General features: G+C 39.7%; 1 protein-coding gene across 2 annotated transcripts in view; it reads right to left on the bottom strand.

The window, feature by feature from the left end:
• The window catches only part of adcy2b (adenylate cyclase 2b (brain)), a 71,010-nt gene extending 48,080 nt beyond the window's left edge, over nt 1–22,930 (bottom strand). For both annotated transcript variants that reach the window (XM_056254461.1, XM_056254462.1), the window contains exon 1: nt 22,420–22,930. In XM_056254461.1, coding sequence (XP_056110436.1) covers nt 22,420–22,779 — 360 coding nt within the window. In that variant the 5' untranslated portion in view covers nt 22,780–22,930. The remainder of the gene's footprint in view (nt 1–22,419) is intronic.
• Between the last annotated feature and the right edge of the window lie 774 nt (nt 22,931–23,704).

Genomic DNA, 23,704 nt, shown 5'->3' with positions numbered 1-23,704 from the left:
CAAACAGCAATAATCATTGGCAGACTGGAATTCATAATGTCACACGCAGAGCAGCAGTGAGTATAAAAGGGTGCCTGAGCCCTTTCTGTCTTCAGGAGCTGTTTTTTTTGTATGTGCCTATAAGGTAAGAGTCCGTGCTTTTTATCGTAACTAATGATGTAAATAAAGAGATTTATTGTGCAGTGTAGACAGCGTCATTGATTATAACGCGAGTTTTGACGAGAGTGCAGAACTCAGTCACTGTTAAACTCGCACTATGTGATTGACAGCGCCAGTGATTATAAACGATTTTGAGATTATTATTATTATTATTTCCTTTATTGTAACCAGGAGAATCACATTGAGATATTACTATCTCTTCTTCCAGTGAGACCTGGTCAAGACGGCAGCACATAAAGTTTCACACACAAAAATAACAATACAAAATTTGACACATTTAGGAACAAATTAGATAGAAGCGAATCAAGAAAAACAATTACAAGTATCCTTTTAAATATTGTGCAAGAGACGTTTAAAAGTGGTCAGGGTTGGAAGTGCATCTAAATTAAGTATATTTTGCAATTCATTCCACGCCCAGGGAGCATAAAAAGAAAAAGCACATTTACCAGATTCGGACAATACCCTTGGGATTTTTAGCCGAATATGAAAGCCTGACCTAGTGTGGTAACTATTTGTGTAATAAATTAAAAGATTTGATATATAAGAGGGCAATTTACCTTGAAGAGCTTTTGCAATAAATAAATACATATGTAGCTTTCTCCTTTGATGTAAAGATGACCAAGCTAAAGAATCATATAAAATAAAATGATGCGTCCGTGACTCTGCACCAGAAACTAAGCGTAAAGCAGCGTGATACACAGAGTCTATTTTTCTAGGTAGAGATGTAGCTGCGTGCATATATAAAAGATCACCATAATCAATAATAGATAAAAATGCAATCTCTACTATTTTCTTTCAGGCCTCATATGGAAAACAATTTTTTAAACGATAGAAGAAACCTAATTTTGGCCTGAGCTTCTTCAACAACCTATCAATATGAACGTCAAATGCTAATCTTTCATCCATCCATATACCCAAGTATTTATAAGAACTAACTCTTTCTAGAAGTGTACCATTTGAAGTTGTAATTGACTTATCAGTTACCTTAGAGCGACCACGACTAAAAATCATGTATTTTGACTTTTTTGAATTTAAAACCAATTTTAACTGAGACAGTGAGTGCTGCAGTACTTGAAAAGCGTTCTGTAATTGCTTCAATGCTTGATTTAAAGAAGACGCTGTTGTATAAATAATTGTATCATCTGCATACAAATGTAATTTAGCTGAATCTATTATAGATTAAGAACATCTGACTGCAGGTTACATGAATCATTACATATCAGAAATCACTGATAACAGATTAGGCATTAGAATTAACACTGTTACTTATATGTTGTGGCATTACTGTCGAGTCCATTTCTTGCAGCAAAAGTCTGTTTACAAAGCCTATGCCGAAATACCGACTGATTTACCAAAGAATCCACAGTAAAACATACCGAACAAACAAATAATGCTCTACTGAAAAATCTGCATAGCTGAAAAAACAACAACAAAAAAAAACACTTTACTAGCATTATGACCCTTTGGAAGGTATGTTATATCTCCTCATCTCACTAATGCACCAGTGGATGTGATGTGATGATGTAGAAGTAGGCATTGATCTGATTCTAGAGAGGCAGTCTTTCATCGCACTATTGTCATAATGTGACCAAATTCAAAACAAGTCATTTTCGGAGCTTGGTTTCAATAAAAGCTGTTTTTGGACTAACAAGGAAGTTTTGAGTTCTGAAACTTAACCTCTTACATGTCAGAAGATCAATGAAAATTTTATTTGAATTCATGACCCCTTAAAGTAGGGTCTAAGCTCCAGTAAGGATAGGGATGTATGCTTCACCTTGGAGGAGTGGCAATACCAAAGGTTGTTAGCCTGACTACGTCAGACTTCGTACTTCCGCTCTATTTCAGTTCGCTTCTGTACTCAGTCTGAGACATCGACATGTCTCTCAGTTTTCCTCCGGCCTGAAAACAGCCGGCCAATCAACGAACAGAGCCGTGACGTAGACGCTAAGCGCAGAGTTTAAGATTGGGGAAATCGAAAACGACCGCGGATATGGAGACACGGGATGCAATTCGCTCTGTTGTGGAGAATATTCCTGGCATTTCCAAACTGAAGGCCGAACAAGAAGAGTGTTTGGTAAACATTTTGAATGGAGGTGATGTCGTGGCCCTACTCCCGACAGGTTTTGGTAAAAGTTTAATTTATCAAATATTACCGATCGTCAGCGTGAAACTGGGGAGGCCAAAGGCCGGCAAGGCGATAGTTGTGATTGTGTCCCCCTTGGTTGCACTCATGGAGGATCAGGTTAAGGAGGCAGCAAAACTCGGTCAGCCATGTTCACTCCGGTATTTCGCTTGATGGTTTCGTTTTCGCATCATACATGTGTTTACAGTGGAAGTTCGATGCGGCTGAGGTTTTTAGCACCTTGCATGCTCCCTTTGGTAGGCTGTTCAAGAACCCCTTAGAGTAGATCAGGGTGAACAGAACTATGATGGGCAAATCACAAGAGTCCCTCGGTTTCTTTTACCTCCAACTGTTGTTAGGTCTTGAAGAAGGGGTGTATGCTCCCCTTTGGTGTGGTGCTTCTACAGGTCTCTCCAGATGATCAGTGTTACAAATGATGAGTAGTGGTGGATCGCCGATGCTGTCCCTCATTGTTATTGTAGCATTCTATAGTCAGCCATTAACTATAGTGAATCCTGGAGAAGTACGAGCTGTTCTCACCTAATTACTTTAGGGTCATTAAAATGGAGTAGAAGCTCCCCTGTGGTGTGGTAGTACCGAAGGGTAGAGTTGGAAATCCTCCCTTCGATAGGCTGCTCCCTTAGAGCCTTGTCAAAATACTAGTACGATATGCCTGACATAGCCGAGCCTATGTTGGTTATTTTCCCTTTAGAGCTCTGCTCTTGGGGCCATATAGGGCTGAGGTCTGCAAGGGAGGGAGGAACGTGTAACAGCCGGCACTTCCCTCGCTGTAGAGCATAGAGGCTTGTTGATCTTTCCTAATATCAGGGAGCATTGGGTTAGGGAGTAGCGCCACCATATAAGCACATGGGATTGACACGGTTTTAATTCGGCTGAGTAATCCGTAGAGTTAATGTATGCTATGCCCACTATGTTGTGCATATTCACAGTCTAGTGAGGCTGGCATTCCATCAGTATTGCGTAGTGGGTATTGGTTAATAACAAGACGCAGTATCAAAGTTCCATTTCGAAAGGTTGCTGCTAGGGATGTCCCGATCCGATCACGCGATCGGAAATCGGGCCCGATCACGTGGTTTCAGACTCGATCGGAATCGGAGGTTACCTCCCGATCAGGACTCGGGTATATGTAAATTAGGGGTGTAACAGTACATGTATTCGTAATTATTGAACCGTTTCGGTACGAGGCTTCCGGTTCGGTACGCATACAAACCGAACGATTCCTAGGACCATTTTTTCCTGCAGACAAAATCCGCGCTGGCGCGATCCCCACAGCGTTGCGCAACATCAAATGGCAAACGTAATGAAAGCGGAACGAAACTACGCTTCTCATTATATTGTGCTTAACGGGCCATTATCAGTTCGGACCAGCAACATCTGTGCAGCGCGAGATCAAGCGACACTGTGCTAAGAGATCCAGTGAAGAAAACATTTGCATTCGCCACTAAAGTAATAACATTGCTGCGAGATCTAGTGAGAAGCATTCACATTTCTCCGTTATTAACCGTAGATCTCTATTAGGCCTAGATCAAACAGCGCTGACGTGGGAACCAGGAGAAACATTGTGCCGTGAATGAACATGGATTTAATGTTGCACTTCAAAACTCAAATATTATATAAATATATATTTAAATGTTATTTTTAATGTGATTACCAACACATTATTTGTTCATCCTTCAAAGATTACCCCCATTTATAAACCTGAAAGTTTCAAGATGTAGGAAAACTCAAACTTATTTAAAAATAGTTTTTCTTTTAATAAATAGGAAATTTCTCTGGCATTTCTTTCTTTTTGCTGTATCGTGTCGAACTGAACCGCAAATTTTGTGAACTGTTACACCCCTAATGTATATATATTCTCATTATTTTTTTATACACTTTTTAAAACATTTTTATTTTTTGTTTACATGCCTGCCGGGTATTTTAAGTTGAGGTGCTATTCGTTTTTATATTAGACTTCTATATTTACTGTTGCACTAAAGTCAAAAAGTGAAGATTTTATGTTATTTATTACTTGATTGTTCAAGCTACCTCACAGAAGTGCTCTGTTTGTTAACAGAATTGTTGAATGTTAAAATAAGTTGAATTAAATAAAAAATAAGGAACATCCTGGATCTGTTTTTTCTCTCTTCTTTATTATTTTTTTATGTATTATATAAGAATCGGATCGGGACTCGGTATCGGTAGATAGTCAAAATCAAATGACTCGGACTCGGACTCGAGGGCAAAAAAACCTGATCGGGACATCCCTAGTTGCTGCGTCTTGTTGTCATACCTTGGGCTTGCCTGTGCGTCTTCTTCATACAAAGAAGTTGATAACGTGTAACTCAAGTGCCCTTTTATACTCACAGGCACTCTGTGTGTGATGCCATAGACTGTCGTCTGCCAATGATTATGTTTTCATTTAAGTTTTTCATGTAGTATTTATATTTAATTTCAGCCTTATTTCAAGTACCTGAAAAGATTTTGAATAGCTTTAGTTTTAGTTAACAATAACAAAGTGGCATGGGGGTGAATAAATGATGACAGAATGTTCATTTTTATAAAAGTATATGTGGTCAATTTAATTTCAAGCTGACTTAAAAGAGGCAAACAAAGCCTGTATGAAATATTTGCATGTCACCACGACCTTTCATAAAGTCTTTTCTACCTGTAGCTCTCGTCGACATTCAGTATTTTTCTATGCAGCTCAAAGTAACACACTTACATACTGTTCATCAACTGCAGACAGATACAGAAATAGACGGAGCTGCGGCAGGAGGGTACAGTCAAAGGGGAGAATTTTAATAACTACATTATAGCAACATTATCTATGCAGATTTATTGGAGATGTCTCATGATGACATATGCTATTGAGGTTTTATTTCGGTTTGAATTGAATTCATCCTCTAGCCATCATTAAAACTATTCTACTAATAAAAAAATTAAAATTGAGTAATAATCAGTTAGTAATTATTTATTTGAGATGTGTGTGTGTGTGTGTGTGTGTGTGTGTGTGGCTCATATTGGTACTGTAGATGTCGGTAATATGGTGTCGATATGGATATGGATGACTGTGTGTGTTTTGTGAATGATGAGAGAGCTTTGAGCTGGCAAACTAACTGTAATATAATGCCTGTACCACAGTATGACTCACCAGCCATTAGACGAGACACCCCAGGGAGTACTACAAATTCAAGGGAACTCTGGCACGCAGATCGAATCTCAATGAACTCTCGGGGAACACACCCTTTCTGTTTCCATTAACCACATACAGACAGACAGAGAAGTGCCCACACCTGCTGTAATTTTTTAATGCACTGAAATAACATAACATTAAATATAACTTTATTTTGAAACTAAAAAAAATAAAATAATAATTATACTTGAATGTGAGAAAATTGCTATCACAAAGCTATGGTGTTCTGGGTGGTTGTTACTAGCCCAGGACAATAGAGTACTGCAGGGATGACATATTTTTGTAGGCCAAAACCTGGAAAGTCTGATTCCATTGTTTTGAATTCCATGGGTTTTTGAATTTGAGTTTTTTGTTTAAATGCCAAAAATAAGGTCTGTTGTGAACACAAGCTCAAGATATTACACATTTCAGTTATACCCCTTGTGATTTTTTCAAAGCTTTTACTTGTCTTGAAAAAAGGCAGTTGCTAACAAGTGGTTAAATGGGACTACAAAGGTTAACGGGGGCATCACTGTGATCAGGTAAACTCATCCACTTAATAATTCACTCACTTCTACAGCATCACCATGCTCTTGCAAACTATAACTCAAAATTTCAAGGAATTTTTTTAAAATAAAGTCTGAAAGAACATACTCATGTGACAGTGGTATAGTTCGTTTATACTATTGTTCATGTTCAGCTTTTTACTTCTGGCGATTGTGTTTAGGCTTCAAAATTCATATAAGTTGTGTTCATTTTTGAAGACTATCATGATGAACAAAACATAGAAGAATCAATCTTTTGTTGGTCACAGAGCTTATTTCATGCAATAATCCAAAAGCCATTGTTAAAATCCTACTGGATTTTTGTCAAGGGAAGTAGGGTGATGCAAACTTCTGAGTTGGCCTACAATATACTCGTAGATATTATCTGCCATTTTGTCGGACTAATAGAATTAAAAATTATTTATTGTTACATTTATGGTCTTTCTCCCTTGTTTCATCGTGTTTTTGGTTTAGTCCTGTGACCCAGTTTTCACCTGTCTGTCTAATTAGTCATCTCCTTCACCTGTGTCCTGTTAATGATCTAATTTAGTTCCTTTTGTTTGCTCTGTGCATTTATACCCTCTGTTCTCCCTCAGTCTTTAAAGTGGTTTTCTTCTGGTTCCTGAGTTTTGTCATTAAAGACTATTTGCATCATCATCATCATCATCATCATCATCCTCCTCCTCCGTGCTATTTCCACTACCACTTGACCCAAACAGAAGAAAGGACCAATACCGCCTATGGAACCTGCAGTCCAGCTTTTGTGCCTAGAGCAGGAAGACCGCTCGCTGGAAGAACACACACAGGTTTTTATCCAGCTTGCGTGCCAGACGCACTACCTAGACTGCTCTGTGCATTTTACCATGCCAGCCAGAGCGAGCGGTCGAAGGCACGCGTTCCAGCGGGCGGTCCAAAGAAGGATTTCGCCGCTATCGTGGAGTGGGTACTGGCAAACAACAACTCGCCACTTACCATAGGCCTCGCTGAGGATGACAGCATTACCAGACCCACTCCACCGCCGCCAGAGACCAGCCAACCACCACCAGCGAACGACGTGACGGAGATGTTGCTTGAGCCCACTGCAGACAGTGGACACCGACCTCCTGTGAGCGAGAGGACCGTACCAAGGATAAGGAAGGAGAGCGTCATCGCCACGGAGCCCGGACCACCGACAGAGTCTGACCAGGTGCGTGAGCCGGCAACACGTGCGTCAAGGGGGTGATCGTGGAGCTTGAGGGCTGGGAGGATAGCCCTATCCATAACCCTACCGCTATGAAAGTGGGTATATTGGACTTTGGCATATATTCTGAGGAACTTAAGGACTTTTTTTTTTTTTTTTTTGGTAGATCTTATTAACTTTTGTGGAGAGGTTATACCCAGGACCCCTGTATCTGTCCCTTGAATCTCCAGCACCCCCTGTTCCTCCAGTGTTTTCTGCTTCTCCTGTGTCTCCAGAATTCCCACCCAGCCTCCCTCTCCCACCACTTCAATCAGCCAGTTCCTCAGCCCCGCCTCCACTGATGTCCTTCAGTCACTCGCCAGCTCCCACCTGCTGTGAAGATCCTCCCAGTGTCTTCAGACCACCAGCAAAGGATCCCCCGACTCTCCCTCTGTCCCACCGGCTCAGCCGCTGTCCTCTGGATTCCCTCGGACGCTCGTCGCCGCGGCTCCACCTCGGTCTCCAGTGCCATCAGCGTCGCGTGGGCTCATTGGCTCCACCTGGGTCTCCATCGTTAGTGGCTACATCTCCGTCAGTCGTCCCCAGGGTAGATACCATCAAGTCGGCTACACCATGGCTCCTCCCGCCTTCGACTCCGCCCTGGGGCCTCGTCCTGGCCTAACATCTGGCTCCTCCCACAATCCACTCCTCCATGGGCTTTTATGTTTACCCTGAACTCTTGTTTTCTGCCTGCTCCACGCCATCCCCCAGAGCCCCCTCCCTCCTCAGTTGGACAATTTACGTCGCGAGGACTCGCCTTTTTGGGAGGGGGCATTCTGTTACATGTATGGTCTGTCTCCCTTGTTTCATGTTTTTGGTTTAGTCCTGTGATCAAGCTTTCACCTGTCTGTCGAATTAGTCATCTCCTTCACCTGTGTCCTTTTAATTATCCAATTTAGTTCCTTTTGTTTGCTCTGTGTATTTATACCCTCTGTTCTCCCTCAGTCTTCGTCTATTCTCGTTAATGTTTAGTGTGGTTTTCTCCTGGTTCCTGAGTTTTGTCATTAAAGAAGACTATTATCATTCTCCTTCGTCTTCATGCTATTTCCACTACCACGTGACGTAACACTATCATTAGTTTATTAAAATAATCTAGGTAAACTATTTATGGAAGTCTTTTTGTGTGTTGTGGTATTATGGGTTTGTTCTTGCTGATTGTATGGTTTACTGCTAGCTGTGAAACAAATTGCCCCTTGGGGATAATAAAGTTGACCTAACCTGAAAATACATCACAACTGCAGCATGTTTCTTCGACGTTCACTCTTATATCCCAGGGGTTGATTTTTATTAAGTTAAACTATTATAAAGAAATTATTTGTATTTATTAATCAATGTCATGTCCACAATCATCTTTACATCACAGAATATAATTTGAGATGTGGTGGAAATGTTCAAGATTTTTAAAAGCAAAGACAAACAAAATGACAATTACAGAGAGGACATTTAGTATTTTAAGAGGTTAAGTCCCCAGGGCCAAAAGTGCCCATAGTATAAAAAAAACTCATAATCTATGTTCATTTTTGTTGTCCAGAATCTTTATGCATTTGATCTTGAGCCTGATTTCTTTTAAAAGTAATATCACACCACTCCTCAACAAACAATATGATCTCTATAGCATAAATAATGCAAGTTACACTCCAAGGGTAATTATTTAGGGTTTGTTTAAATCCCCAACCCTCCAATATGCAATAAAATTGCTTGCCTTATCAAACACCACCAACAATGTACACCTATCTGACATTCCCCTTCCTCTTTCTAGGACAATTATAATTAAATGTCTACATCAAGGTACTGATTCACTGCAAACATGATTAGTCTTAAAATCCTTATTTTAGGCCCATTCCCACACGCCCCTCTACTCTCATCACTCTTTCATCCCTCACAGCATGAATCAGACTTGGCTCCTATCAGTCTCTTTTATTCAAGTTATCAAGGGCCAGAGCTCATATAGCCAGCTGATTGTGCATTTGAGCCCATTTAAGTCCATTTAACTCCATTTTGCAGGGGCCACAAAGGCAAAGAGACGCACACATGGGCGTTCTTTGTTACAGCACTATCCCTTCCACAGCCACTTCCTGTCCATTTGTCTGAGTGTCTCAGTTTAATGTGAGTTAGGGATGGTTTGTGTTTGTTTACTGTGGTTTCGCAGCCCTGCAGACTTGCTGATGGGACAAAAATGCAAAACATGCCACTGACCGTCAGCAGAATGCAAACTTACATCGTACCCACATACATGTCTTTTAACTCCCAATACATGAGCTACACTTTCACTATCTCATGATTGCAGTGCAAAAATAAAATAAATAAATGCAGAAGAAAAATAATTGATTATTGTAATACATTTTGCAATGTGTGTTAATTCCACCGCTGTGCGCCTGTATTTTTGGAAGAGTAAGGAGTCATGCATTTTTCATACTCTTATTCTTCCAAAGCATTGACACACAAGCATCTATTACAGCTTGCTCATCAGTTCTGTTCCCATATTTATGCTCAGCTTTAAAATAAAATAAAGATAAAGTATATTTGAAAAATATTTGAATACTTAAAAATGTATGAAAGCTACTATATACCTAGTGAAAAATCATTATATTAAATATATTTGAAATACATTTATTTTATGCTAAATATACTACAAATACATTTACATACTTATGTACTTAATATAAATACCCTGCAATTGTACCATTGGTATACTAAATTGGTATACTTAAAGTCTGCTAAATTGGAACAACTAATTTTGTACTTAATGTACTTTAGTTATCCAGAAATAGTGCTGAAGTTCAAAGATATACATACTTAAGTATATTTGTTTGTGCTAAAGTGGAAATATTGCAAGTATACTTTAGGTACACTTTAAATATCTTGCATTTAAAGACTGATAATATACAAAGATTATACCATCCTTATTAATAGTGATATTAAACACATTTTAAGGCTTAATATTAAAGGATCAGGTCACCTCAAAATGACAATTTCCTGATAATTTACTCACCCAAATGCCATCCAAGATGTTCATGTCTTTCTTTCTTCAGTGGAAAAGAAATTAAGTTTTTTTTTAACGTGATGACGTAATGCCTGGCGCGTCGCCGACCAGCACAAGACTAACAATTGTGGTTAAAAAGTATATAAATGTTTGTTTGTTTTTTCTTAAATGACCGATCGTTTCGCTAGATAGGACCCTATTCCTCAGCTGGGAACGTGCAGAGCCCTTTGAAACTGCATTGATTTGGACTTCAACATGTTGGTTGCAATTGAAGTCCATTGTGTGGAGAAAAATCCTGAAATGTTTTCCTCAAAAAACTTAATTTCTTTTCCACTGAAGAAAGAAAGACATGAACATCTTGAAAGGCATTGGGGTGAGTAAATTATCAGGAAATTTTCATTTTGAGGTGAACTAATCCTTTAAGAAATGTGCATTGTGCAATAAAGAAGTACTCCAAATAAGTAAATATCTCAATGGATTTTGTAGTACACTTAGTATAAAATACATTTTGATATAGTTTTTTTCACCAAGGGTATTTTCTTGTAAAGAAACCAATCACATTAAACTTTTTTTTGTGTGTGGATCAATTATTATTTTTTAAATACTTACAAAAATGCAATTCATATCTGACTTTAGAACCAGCATTTTTGATCATTTTCACAACATTTTCATGGTCCTCGGAATATTTATTGTATGAATATCTGAACATGCAATATATCAAAAGAAAGAACAGAGCCTATGGTTTAAAATAAACGTGGTAACGTTTCATAAAAAAAGCAACATTTTGAACAAAAAACTGAGAAAATTGTGTTTTTGTCAAAACATAGAGTAGATTGAGTCCATCAACACCCCTAAAGCTCACACAGTCTTTACCTCTTCATTTGGAAATGTGTTTGATTTATATGCTGTTTAATTTTTGATCGTGTTAGATTACATGTGGGTATAAGCAATGCTTTTATTGCTTGTTTCTGCTTTTTCTTCGGCTGTTTTGAACGGGAGATTCTGTACTCTTTCAGAAGATGCGCAATAACCCCCCCTACCACATAACAGTGAAAACATGGATTGAGTAAATTTCCCTCAATGGCAGTGAAAGAGTTAAGTAGATTTGAAGTAAATTTCTATGTACACTACCAGTGTAAACAAAAATTAACATTTATTCTCTGTTTTCTTTATAAATCAATATTTTCAAACAAGTCTATTGCACTGAATGCCAAAACATGCAAGTTTATAAGACAGTATGTAAAACTATGTGAAAAAAGTATTTAATTGGCAACTCAATAAACAAACTAAAGTAAACACAACTACAAGCCAAGTATACTTAGAATACTTAATTATACTTTTAAATATACATAACGTAACATAACTCCATCCAGGACAGCCACGAATCTTGGAGTTTTGATTGAAGAACAGTTAAACTTCACAGACCACATTGCTAGAACTGCCCGGTCCTGCAGATTTGCCTTATACAACATTAGAAAGATCAGGGCCTTCCTATCGGTGCATGCTACACAATTCCTTGTCCAAGCTCTTGTTCTATCCAGACTGGACTATTGTAATTCTCTCTTGGCAGGCCTTCCAGCATGCACTGTCAAACCTCTGCAACTGATCCAGGATGCTGCAGCAGGAGTGGTCTTTATCGAGCTGAAGAGAGCATACGTCACACCTATCCTCCTTGCACTGGTTGCCAATTACCACTCCCATTAAATTCAAGGCACTGATGTTTGCATACAGAACAACCACTGGCTCTGCACCCCTACGCCTAAACTCACAGTCTTACAGTATGTGCTAAATGATATGTAAATGTAAAATTTAGTACAAGTATAGGACAAATATACTTAGACTTTTCTGTCTGTATAAGTCAAGTATAGTTAAAGGGATAGTTCACCCAAAAATGAAAATTCTGTCATCATTTACCTTCATGTTGTTCCTGTATGAAATTCTTGCTTCTGCTGAATACTGCCCCCTGCAGACGGAGAGCTACCACCCACCGCGACTCCGTCAGCCAGAGCTGATCCTCGCCCCAGAAGTGGAGCCTCATCGCAAGTCTGACCAGGGGTGTGAGCCAATGACATCAGTGGACGAGGGAGTCATGAATACGGAGAAAGAGGATTGGCTGATCAACTTCAGTGAGGAATTAACAACTCCCACCCTCAACAACTCCCACTCCCTCCCTCCACCCCTACAACTGCAGCGGGTTCCTCCTTCCCCTCGGCGTCACCTCTGTCCTCCATCACACCGGCTCCACCTCAGCCCTCGGGTACTCTGACTGTGCCTTCGACGGTCATCGCCGCGACATCGCCGAGATCTCCAGAGCTCTGGAGAAAGCTCCAGATCTCGGTCCCTCCAGAGCCAGCGATGCAGCTGGAATTCATCGGCTCTCCGTCTGCGCCAGCAGATCCCTCGACCACGTCTCCGTTGGTCGTCCCCCAGCTGTCGCCAGCCTCGTCACCACCTGGACTCCTTCCTCCCTCCCTCGTCTCCGCCATGGAGCTCTGGGTCTGTGCCATCGGCCAAGCACCATCGTCGCGCCAGGGGATCGGCGTCCCATCATCACCATCCCTGTGTCTTCACCACACCTGTATCCAGTCGTCCTGCCACCATACCCCCTCTTCTGCCTCCCCGCATCGTTCCGCCATCTCCTCGTCCCCCTCCAGGCCTCCCATTGTGTGTCTCTATTACGGTGCGAGGCCTCGCCTTGTGGGGGGGTGGTTCTGTCACCACTGTGATCATGGACTTTTCAGTTAGTTGTCATTTGTCACGTTCCTTTGTTCAGTTTTCCACCACTAGTCTGTCTCCCTGGTTACCATCATTAGTTAATCTGTATCACCTGTGTCCTATTAATTACCATCATCTGTGTTCCTCCCGTTCACTCTGTCTTTGTCCGATCTCCGTTAGCTATGCTTGTGTTTATCCTGCCTGCTAGGAGAACTTTCATTAAACTAGATGTATATTGATCTGTTTGTCTTCGTCTTCCTATCTAAGCCAACCGTGACACACATATATTCAAGTGTAAGGAAAATTCAATTAAAACTTTTCTTGAAAATGGTTTTGAAAGCCCAACATGAACTCAACACTTTCTGGTTGTCTTAGTCGAAGCAGCACATTTTTTAAAATGACCGTAGGACCTATAAGCCATGGCAAAAATGTCTACAAAAAGCATAATTTGTTTGCAGATGCCACTTGGCACATGATGTTTCTAATGCAATGACATTCAAACATTTTGGGCCCTATCATACACCCGGCGCCAGGGCCGGCCCGTGGCATAGGCGGTATAGGCAAATGCTAAGGGTGCCACCACTCAATAGGGGCGCCTAAACGAGTGAATTTTTAATTTTTTTTCTAATACTATTTTAAAACCATTAATTTGAAATACTACAAAATAAAGCAAAACAACTCCACAAAAACTTAACTAAGTCCCCCGACTCCGGTCCGGCGCATCAATCTCCCCCCGCCCAGCGAGTGCTTGAAGTGCGCCAGAAACAGCGCGCGCGCGCGATCAGTTTACTGTTGGTCATTTGTTGTGTAGCGTCGTTGTTCACATTAATGTTCATATTAAGGATTATTAGGAACATCTGTTCAATTTCTCATTAATGCAATATCCAATCAACCAATCACATGGCAGTTGCTTCAATGCATTTAGGGGTGTGGTCCTGGTCAAGACAATCTCCTGAACTCCAAACTGAATGTCAGAATGAGAAAGAAAGGTGATTTAAGCAATTTTGAGCGTGGCATGGTTGTTGATGCCAGACGGGCCGGTCTGAGTATTTCACAATCTGCTCAGTTACTGGGATTTTCACGCACAACCATTTCTAGGGTTTACAAAGAATGGTGTGAAAAGGTAAAAACATCCAGTATGCGGCAGTCCTGTGGGCGAAAATGCCTTGTTGATGCTAGAGGTCAGAGGAGAATGGGCCAACTGATTCAAGCTGATAGAAGAGCAACTTTGACTGAAATAACCACTCGTTACAACCGAGGCATGCAGCAAAGCATTTGTGAAGCCACAACACGCACAACCTTGAGGCGGATGGGCTACAACAGCAGAAGACCCCACCAGGTACCACTCATCTCCACTATAAATAGGAAAAAGTGGCTACAATTTGCAAGAGCTCACCAAAATTGGACAGTTGAAGACTGGAAAAATGTTGCCTGGTCTGATGAGTCTCGATTTCTGTTGAGACATTCAGATGGTAGAGTCAGAATTTGGCGTAAACAGAATGAGAACATGGATCCATTATGCCTTGTTCCCACTGTGCAGGCTGGTGGTGGTGGTGTAATGGTGTGGGGGATGTTTTCTTGGCACACTTTAGGCCCCTTAGTGCCAATTGGGCATCGTTTAAATGCCACGGCCTACCTGAGCATTGTTTCTGACCATGTCCATCCCTTTATGGCCACCATGTACCCATCCTCTGATGGCTACTTCCGGCAGGATAATGCACCATGTCACAAAGCTGGAATAATTTCAAATTGGTTTCTTGAACATGACAATGAGTTCACTGTACTAAAATGGCCCCCACAGTCACCAGATCTCAACTAGGCTTGCCGCGATAGACGGTGTTGACGGTGTTACTGGTTTTAAGCCCCATCACCGGTGACATCACTTTCCCACCGTGACACCGCGATGTCTTGACTTTTTTAAAGTATTCGTTTTTGCTAAAATATTTATTTGAATTAATTAAAAATAATAATTATCAATTATTTAGTTCAGAAGAGAGCATACATTATAATTAAAAACTGAACTGCGCAGTGCGTGCCAAGAGCCAGTCACGTCACAGATCAGCAAGCATCAGGATTCCATTTAGCACGTGTGGAGATGAGAACGACTCAAATTACAGAAAAGCAAGATAATGGCGGAATGTGTAATTTATTTAGGCCTGTTTTATTTTCTTATTCGTTAATAAACGTTTTATGGTTCTTATTTGTTTGGGCCCACAGTTTGACAATTTTCAGTCTATGCATGGGGTTATTTTTATTCGTTCGTTATGCTAATAAAAGTTCTGTCTATAAATAAAAGTTTTATTATCAGCGAGCCGAGTTTTTTTTTTTTTGTCCATTCAAGCAACTGACGCTGAATTGCCAATTGACGCTTATTTCGAAAGTGAAAGTATAACGCGCACGCATTTAAAAGCTATTTAACCCCCCCGCCCCGCCCCGCCCCCCACGGTGACACCGGGATTACCGGTGTTGTGACACGTCGATTAACCGGTGGGAAATTTTCCTCACCGCGGCAACCCTAATCTCAACCCAATAGAGCATCTTTGGGATGTGGTGGAACGGCAGCTTCGTGCCCTGGATGTGCATCCCACAAATCTCCATCAACTGCAAGATGCTATCCTATCATTATGGGCCAACATTTCTAAAGAATGCTTTCAGCACCTTGTTGAATCAATGCCACGTAGAATTAAGGCAGTTCTGAAGGCGAAAGGGGGTCAAATACAGTATTAGTAGTATGGTGTTCCTAATAATCCTTTAGGTGAGTGTATATATATGACTAAATAATCACCAACACAATGATGAGGTGAAATGGGCTGTAATGCATGGGGCACCAGGTAAAATCTTGCCTAGGGCAGCAAATTGGTCAGGGCCGGCCCTGCCCGGCGCAACGTTCAGGCACATTGTTGGCATGTTGCTATTTTGAGGCAACTGAAATAGACTTTTTTGGGAATTAAAGTGTGCATTAGTAATGTGCGCCTATAGCCGGTCCACAACACGCATACACACAGGGATGCGCAGCAGCACACAAACATGCCAAATATTAAAAATAAAAGGATTACAATGTAAAAGATTAATATTGTGTACATAAAGATATGGTGGAATTCGGCTTGTCCCGTAGATGGTCTGCTCGCGCATTTTAACCTTGTGCACGAGCAGATCCGTTTGCGCTCTGGAGACGCGTTCAGTTTTTCCACTTGCAAATTCCGTCAAGTAAATAACAATCCGCCATGGCGTGAGCGCTACAGGCCTTTAAAGGGTATGGGAGATGAGACTCTGGTTGGTTTATTTCACATTACGCCCAAAAACACGCTCATTACTCATTAAGAGAATAGGAAATGCTTTAGACCATGTGCTTAGATCGTTAAAATAGGGCCCTTTAAGTGTGACCTAGTGTTCTAATAGTTTGTGGCATCAATTAAGATTCCTGTTTGCTATCCTAAAAAATGTCACATAATAACTTCATAATCAGGCACTTCAGATTTCCAATACACAGGGTGACTGTGATATATTGCATCTCTTTAAAATCTATTTGGATTGTAAAAAAGCTTGCATTAAACCATAGTGCTAGTACAAACGATGTGCTCATCTTACACTACATTTCTAATCAAATAAGCCAAGCAGACTGTCAGTGACTGAATTCGTGACGGCTCAGTGTGACGCTGTCATCTCCATAACTCATCTAATTGATCAACCTGCATGTTCGCTTCATCCCACTCAACATTATCATTTCTGCTGTGTTGGCATCAGCTTTATAATGTGTTCAGCTGGGTCAATGTTGCCCCGCCCTGATCTCATTCAAAACCTCCATCCAGATTTACAATAACACCTTCAATAAATGATTTTGAACTGTAACCGAGTAGAAAGATTTTCTTTACGGATCGACTAAATGGAAAATGGACTGTTGATCAGGAATGTGTGCATGGGCTTGTATGTGTTTGCTGTTGTCATTGAGGCATCTCGACGATGTGGGTCTGTGGCTCTTTTTCAAATAGTCTGTTCCAAGATTTGGCTCTCAGTGTAATTTGAAGAGGTTAGAATGGGAAGCCATTAGAAATTAAATCTTGTTAGTAACAGTCTTATCATCGGGATGTGAGGGAAAAGGTGTCCATTTTGTCTCACCATTATTTATAAAGAGGGTATCAAGTGTGTTGCATACAGCATAGCCTAATGGAAATGATTATTATTCGTTCCAAGTTACTAACTTGCCAATCAGAAGATGTTTTTCATCTAATGTTCAGTTCCAAGGTCAAAAGCACAATTCTAGAAGTGCGGGATTATGTTGTGATTGACTTGTGTTACCAGTACAGATTTGCAACAAGCGTGAATGACACCTCAAAGCATGAGGCTTGTTGAGGAGAGATATGCTATTACTTTATTTTATGATCAGACTTAAGATTTTCACTTGGCAGATCATAAAACGTGCACAAAACAAAAAATCATCTTAATAAGTGTATGGCAACACTAGTTTTGCACAGCCAAAACATTTTTTACAAATCTACTTTTATAAATCAAAATCTAAATAAATCTAAGCAAATAAATGGATAAAAATAAATCTAAAATCTGTTTAAAACTGCCATCACCATACACTCATCCGTGAGAACATCAAATGTTTAGTTACAATCTGTGACAGTAGCAAAGTATTTTTACTTCACTACTGTACTTCAATACACGTTTCAAGTATCTGTACTTTATCAGAGTATTTTTATTTTGGGAAACTTTTACATTCCAAAGCATAATATTGTACTCTTTACTCCACAACATTTCAGAAAACCTTATCTTTTCTTGTCATTTCAAATTGAAGAACTCGACACCCTCTCTATTGATGTAGAATTTGTTAACAAGCTGATTTTATTCAATAAACCAGCTAAATAGTATTGCAAATCACACTGAATGATTAATTTGTGAACTGGACTTGCAGCTGTTCTCGAGTCAACAACTTGTCGAGTCAGCTGTTTCAATGATCCGGTCAGAGTGAAACTCTAGTTAACAATTCACTGAATTGTTAATGTCTGACAAAAAATTTGCCAAGAACTAGGAGATCCTCGAAGCCTGCATTCAAGTCTGCAAACAAATGAAAATACACACACAATTTATATATACATATACACTACCGTTCAAAAGTTTAGGGTCAGTGAGAATTTTGTTTTTATTTTTTGGAGGAAAGAAATCAATACTTTTATTTATCAAGGACAGTAAAGACATTTATAATGTTACAAAAGATTCTATTTCAAACAAATGCTGTTCTTTTGAACTTCCTTTTCATCAAAAAATCCTAAAAAAAAAATAAAAAACTGTACAACTGACAGACCAACAACTGTTTCAACATTGATAATAATAATAAATGTTTCTTGAGCATCAAATCCTCTTATTATACTGATTTGTGAAGGATCATTTGACACTGAAGACACTGACACTGGTGATGCTGAAAATTCAGCTTTGATCACAGGAATAAATTACACTTTACTATATATTCACACAGAAAACAGCTGATTTACACTGGAATAATATTTAATACTATAACTGATTTTTGTTGTATTTTTAATCAAATAAGCGCAGTCATGGTTAGCAGAAGAGAATTCTTTTAAAAGTATTTAAAATCGTACCGACCCCAAACTTTTGAACGGTAGTGTATATATATATAATAGTGTAAATGTACTCGTCCCGAACCATATGGTACGGACGTCACGGTTTGGTGCATGGCATGCAGTCAGATGACAAATACATTCAGTGCGGCAATGCAATGCTGTTTGCTAACAGTAAAAAGCGCAGAAGAAGAAGAGACGATCGATCGATATGTTTACATCTCTCGTGTTTCAACTGCGAAAAAAGACATCAATAAAACAGTTTGAGAAAAATATCTCACGTAGCATAAGCATTACATTTACCTCAGGCATTTAGTGTCGACAGCAGCTTAATTCGCTAGAGAAATGAACTCTAGAGAGAAGCATTTCGTATATACACTATATTAGCATATTCATTATATTTACTTAACCTGTTAGTAATGTCTTGATTATTTAATGTATGTTTAAATAATTTTGTCATGAAATCAAGTTAAGTCAGCCACAGTGTAAATGATTATATATATATATATTTTTTTAAATAATTAGATTTATAAGTTAATGCAAAACCTGCCTTATGTGGAATTTACAGTACAAGTTTTTTTTTTTTGATTAATATAAAATAAATAGCAATTGAGTTTCATAATTTGGGCTCTGTTGTTAATTGTAACCTTTAGTATTATAGTAATGTGTAATTGAGGGATCCACATATAGTTTACAGCATTAGCTAAGATTTTTTTATCCTTTAGAAAATAATAATTATAATAGAATTTATTTAAACACATATAAACATTTGTTAAAAAAAAAAAAAGAAGTTTAATTTTTTTTTAAAAAGGGCAATTTTGTGTTTAGTTTTCTCTCCTGCTGTACCTAACCCGTACCAAACCGTGACTTCAATACCGAGGTACATACCGAACCGCCATGTTTGTGCAAGTATAACTGAAAAGGATTACTTATACTTTTACAGAAATAATATTTTGTTAGGGTATCTGAACTCAAGAGCTCGATTTGAGTAGTCCACAACTGGTTATAATTAAATTCCATATAACTAAAGTTGTGTTAAGTGAAATGTATCAATGTCTCAAGATATTGAAAATGTGTGCAATGGCCATTAGAAAAATATAAATGTTTTCCTTTAAAAAAAAAAAAAGGAAAACTACTTTCATTAACCAGCTCTTCGTCGCTTGCACCTGATTAATGTGTCTTTCTAATCGAGTGAACTTTTGTTCTTGTTTTCAGACGTGTTTTCGCACAACTCCATCAATCTTTAATCTCTCAAGACAGTGCAGCAGCAACACAATCTTTAGACAGATTTTGCTGTGAAAAAACAAGATAAGCATTCAGAGAGGAGAAGGCAGAACTTCCTGCCCAAAACTGAAACAAAAAGGCATGACGGACGGAGGAACAACGATAAAGCAAAGTTTGTGTTTCGTGACATTTTCCGGCCCCATTAGCCAGTCTGTGTAAAAACAGACTGCTTCCAAGATAAGAGCCTCAGCGCTTCAAAACAACATGCCCGCAGTTAAACCACAGGAGAGTGATATCACAACAGGCTCTGCGTAAACCAAGGATGTGGTCCCTGAGCATTGAGCAGTAGCCTAAATGTGACCGTCTAAAAAAAATGGGGTCTAGGGATGGTCAAGACAGTTGACCTGCCGTCCAGTGGCTGACTAAGTCGAGGTCGATCAACTGAGATTTGTTCTGTTTTTGTGTCAATGATTTAATTAGCATGCTGACAATTTGTTGGGCTTTAGTCTATGCTTCTGATTCCAGCCCTCCAAAAAATCTACGATGGAATGTGCTATCAATCCCCTTAATAATAGGTGATTATGTAATCGGGAAACAGTATGGTTCACTCTCTTCTGTTTGTGCTTCATTTCTCTAACCTGAAATCACAAAATAAAATGCAACCAAATATAAAACTATTGCTGATGTTCAACACTACCAACACCATAGATGTATATACCAACATTTCTAAGACACTGTATCAAGTAAAACATTTAAAAATGCATTTTGACCCCAATATCCCATCCCATTGCTCTCTGTCCATTTTTTGTAACACTTTCACAACCTGACAGAATTTTGGGGTTGGTATGGTAAGATTTTTTAAAGTCTTTTATGCTCACCAAGGCTGCAATTCTATGATGGATAGAAAGTTAAGAACAGCAGCATTTGAAACAGAATTTTTTTGTAACATTATACATTTCTTTACTGTCACTTTTGATCAATTTACTGCATCCTTGCTGATTATAAGTATTATTTTCCTACAACAAAAAGAGCAGTAACTGAGGAACAGCAACTCTCTAACAAATGCATATTTTAGGGTCAGGGGAACCAAAAACCCTAATTACACAGGGCTTTCTTAAGCCGATTAGTTGACTAGTTGTTCAGGTAACCAACTGTCGATTTTGAAATAATAGTTTTCCCATCTCTGATGAGGACGGAGTGATGTGCAAATAGTTTAGAATCAATAGAAGTTTTAATTCCAAAACAGAGTTCAGTCTTCTAACTAGTTAAATGAAATGGTCAAGTTCATTATATTTAATTATGCACAGAGATTACTTTATTACTTTGAGGCAACGTTATAGGGTTGACAGTGCAGTTCAAATGCACCGACTGCAATAATCAACAAACCCATTACACATAAACACCGACAACTGAGCATCTGGTGAGAGAGAAAGAGTCAGAGAGAGAGAGAACGAGTGAAACAGCAGGTGAAAATGAGGGTTGCAGAAGTGCAGCTCACAGAAACAGCTCTCTTACCAAAGAGATTGACACAATCTGCCACAGAGAGAAAAGGAGACACACACACAGACACAGAGAGAGTGCTGCACTCCCCACACGCAAGTAAAACACTCTCTCATAGACCAAAACCCCATTTATGCAGCGTTACCACAACCACAACTGTGGGATGAGGGAGAAAGATGAATAGCATTCCAAAATAGGCTTAAAACAAAAACATCTTAAAGGGACAGTTTACCTAAAAATGACCTTTCAGTCATTGTTTACTCGCTCTCATGTCATTGCAAGCTGAAGAATGCCTAAGAAGAAATTCTGAAAAATGTGCTGGTCTCCACGCAATTACAATGGATGAGAACTGAAGCTTTCAAGCTTCAAAACTGAAATGTATCATACAAGTGGTTTTAAGGACTAATATTCCAAGTAAACTAAAGTCATATGACAGCTTTATGCAAGGGACACACCGAAAATCTTCCCCACTGATCTGTTAACAGTTAGAAAATTTAATTTGTGAACCGTGTTTTTCCGGAGAACTCAAACGAACAATTTGTTCAGAAATTGGGCATCTCGACTTTTCTCAAATACTGACTTGTATTTTGTTACTCACAGAAAGCTATGGTATGACTACAAAAGTCAAGGGACACTTTTATGGTACTTTTGTCTTTTTTGAAGCTTGAAGGCCTCAGTACACATTTATTGTAATTAAAGGAAAAAGAGTGACCAGAACTCCTTCTGTCAATGTCTCTTTTTGTGTTTCATGGTAAATGCAAACAACCACATAATTGTGTATAGTTAAAGAAGCAAAATAACCTGGCTTATCAACTTTAAAGAGGGAAGACAAAGTGCTTCCCATGTTTTTTTTGTTTTTGTTGTTGTCGAAAATAAGTGTCCAAACAAACTCTATGCTATTTTTGGCACAAATTCAACTGTAAGCTAGCCAAACTAGACACCAACATGGACGGGTTGCACGGCATACCCTCATCCTGTAAACCATGAACGGAACTACGCGAGGTTAAAGAAAAGGATTTTGGCAGCACAAAAATTCAGGTTTTGGATTCAATTGTTGGGTCACAACATGATGACCAATGAAAGTCCTGAAGTGAAACCAGTTGAGAACCATTGACTTAAGATACAAGGAGCATTGTGGTCCAATTCAAGACAGAAAAGTACAAAAAGAATAGTAGGTGGATAAAGAACAGAGTCTTACCAGTCCAGAGGCAAAAAACACGGCGAGCAGAGCCAGACACGCTCCCATGACGATGAGCAACAGGAACACGATGAGCGGATGCTGCTGGCTCATACGGTAGTAGGACTCGTACACCCAGTCTGGAGACTTCAGCCCCCCGGATGACACCATGTCCTCCGGACCGTCCAGCAGGTAAACTGTCTGTTGGAACATGTGGTCCGGCTGGACCCCGGCGCTCACCCCCGAGACTTCGTCTTCGTCCTCTTCCTCCTGCTGCTGCCGTTCTGGCTCGTCCTCTTCTGTAAGAGTGCTCAGCGGTGGCGGGTGGGACAGATGTGTCCCGCGCCAGGGCAGGAGAGAGAGCGCTGCCGCACGCAGCATTCTCCAGCCAACATGATGAACTGAGCAGCGGAGAGCGACTGAGGCACACACGAGAGAGCGTGTGAGAGGAGGAGGAGAGAGAGAGAAAGATTCGGAGAGAGAGAGAGCACGACAGAACACCAGTGTTTGTTTGACAGCGAGGCAGAGCGCGAGCTCTCAGAAGTGACTTCGTGGAGTGTGTGTTGGAGAGAGGAAGAGAAAGTCTTCAAAAGAATGTGGAGGGAAGCGAAGAGGAAAAGGGAGGAGAGAGGAAAGGGAGTGGTGTGCTTGACAGAGATCCAGCAGGCGCAGTAATGTCTCCAATGCAGCGTGTGGCAGGTTCAGTGATATGAGTTTAATGGTGTTGACTGATTAGACACCCAGAGGAAAATGTGTTTTCTGATTTTATGTTATTTATTAAGTGGTTAGCATAGTCTTGGAAAAATTTTACGCCAATTTTTTACTGCATACTGATATCTCTGACTTCTCATCTGATTTCAGACTTTTGAGAATCTTGGCAAATCCGAGCACAGTTCGAGACATTGAAAGATCAATGTGGTCTTTTTTGCAAAAGTAAAATCTTAGAAGCAGGAGCCTTAAGCCACAGTCTTCATTTGCACTCTATGTGTAATCTCATTGCAGTCTAGGAGAAACAAAGGAGGTATTAAAGAGATCTCTCTTTAGTTTACTATGGGGAGAGACTTACAATAAGAAAAAGAAAAACATTAATGAATGAAAAACAACAGACAACTGACTGCTTGAGAAGAAAGAAGAGGAAATAGGAAACACAGTAAAACGTTTCCTTATAGCTACTGTCACCAAGAAGGACAGGATCCAAGATCCTTGTTGGTTCTGGAATAACATTCCTATCAAGGTTTAGCTTTACAGTTAAGCTGTTTTTGCTCACCCTGCCACACAGCCTTGACATGACTTTTGTTCTGGTACC

This window comes from Rhinichthys klamathensis, unplaced genomic scaffold (assembly GCF_029890125.1).
Source record: "Rhinichthys klamathensis goyatoka isolate OS25496 unplaced genomic scaffold, OSU_Roscu_1.1 h1tg000111l_1, whole genome shotgun sequence".
Taxonomy (NCBI): domain Eukaryota; kingdom Metazoa; phylum Chordata; class Actinopteri; order Cypriniformes; family Leuciscidae; genus Rhinichthys; species Rhinichthys klamathensis.
Note: the sequence above shows the minus strand (reverse complement) of the source record. Positions and strands in the feature narration are given on the sequence as shown.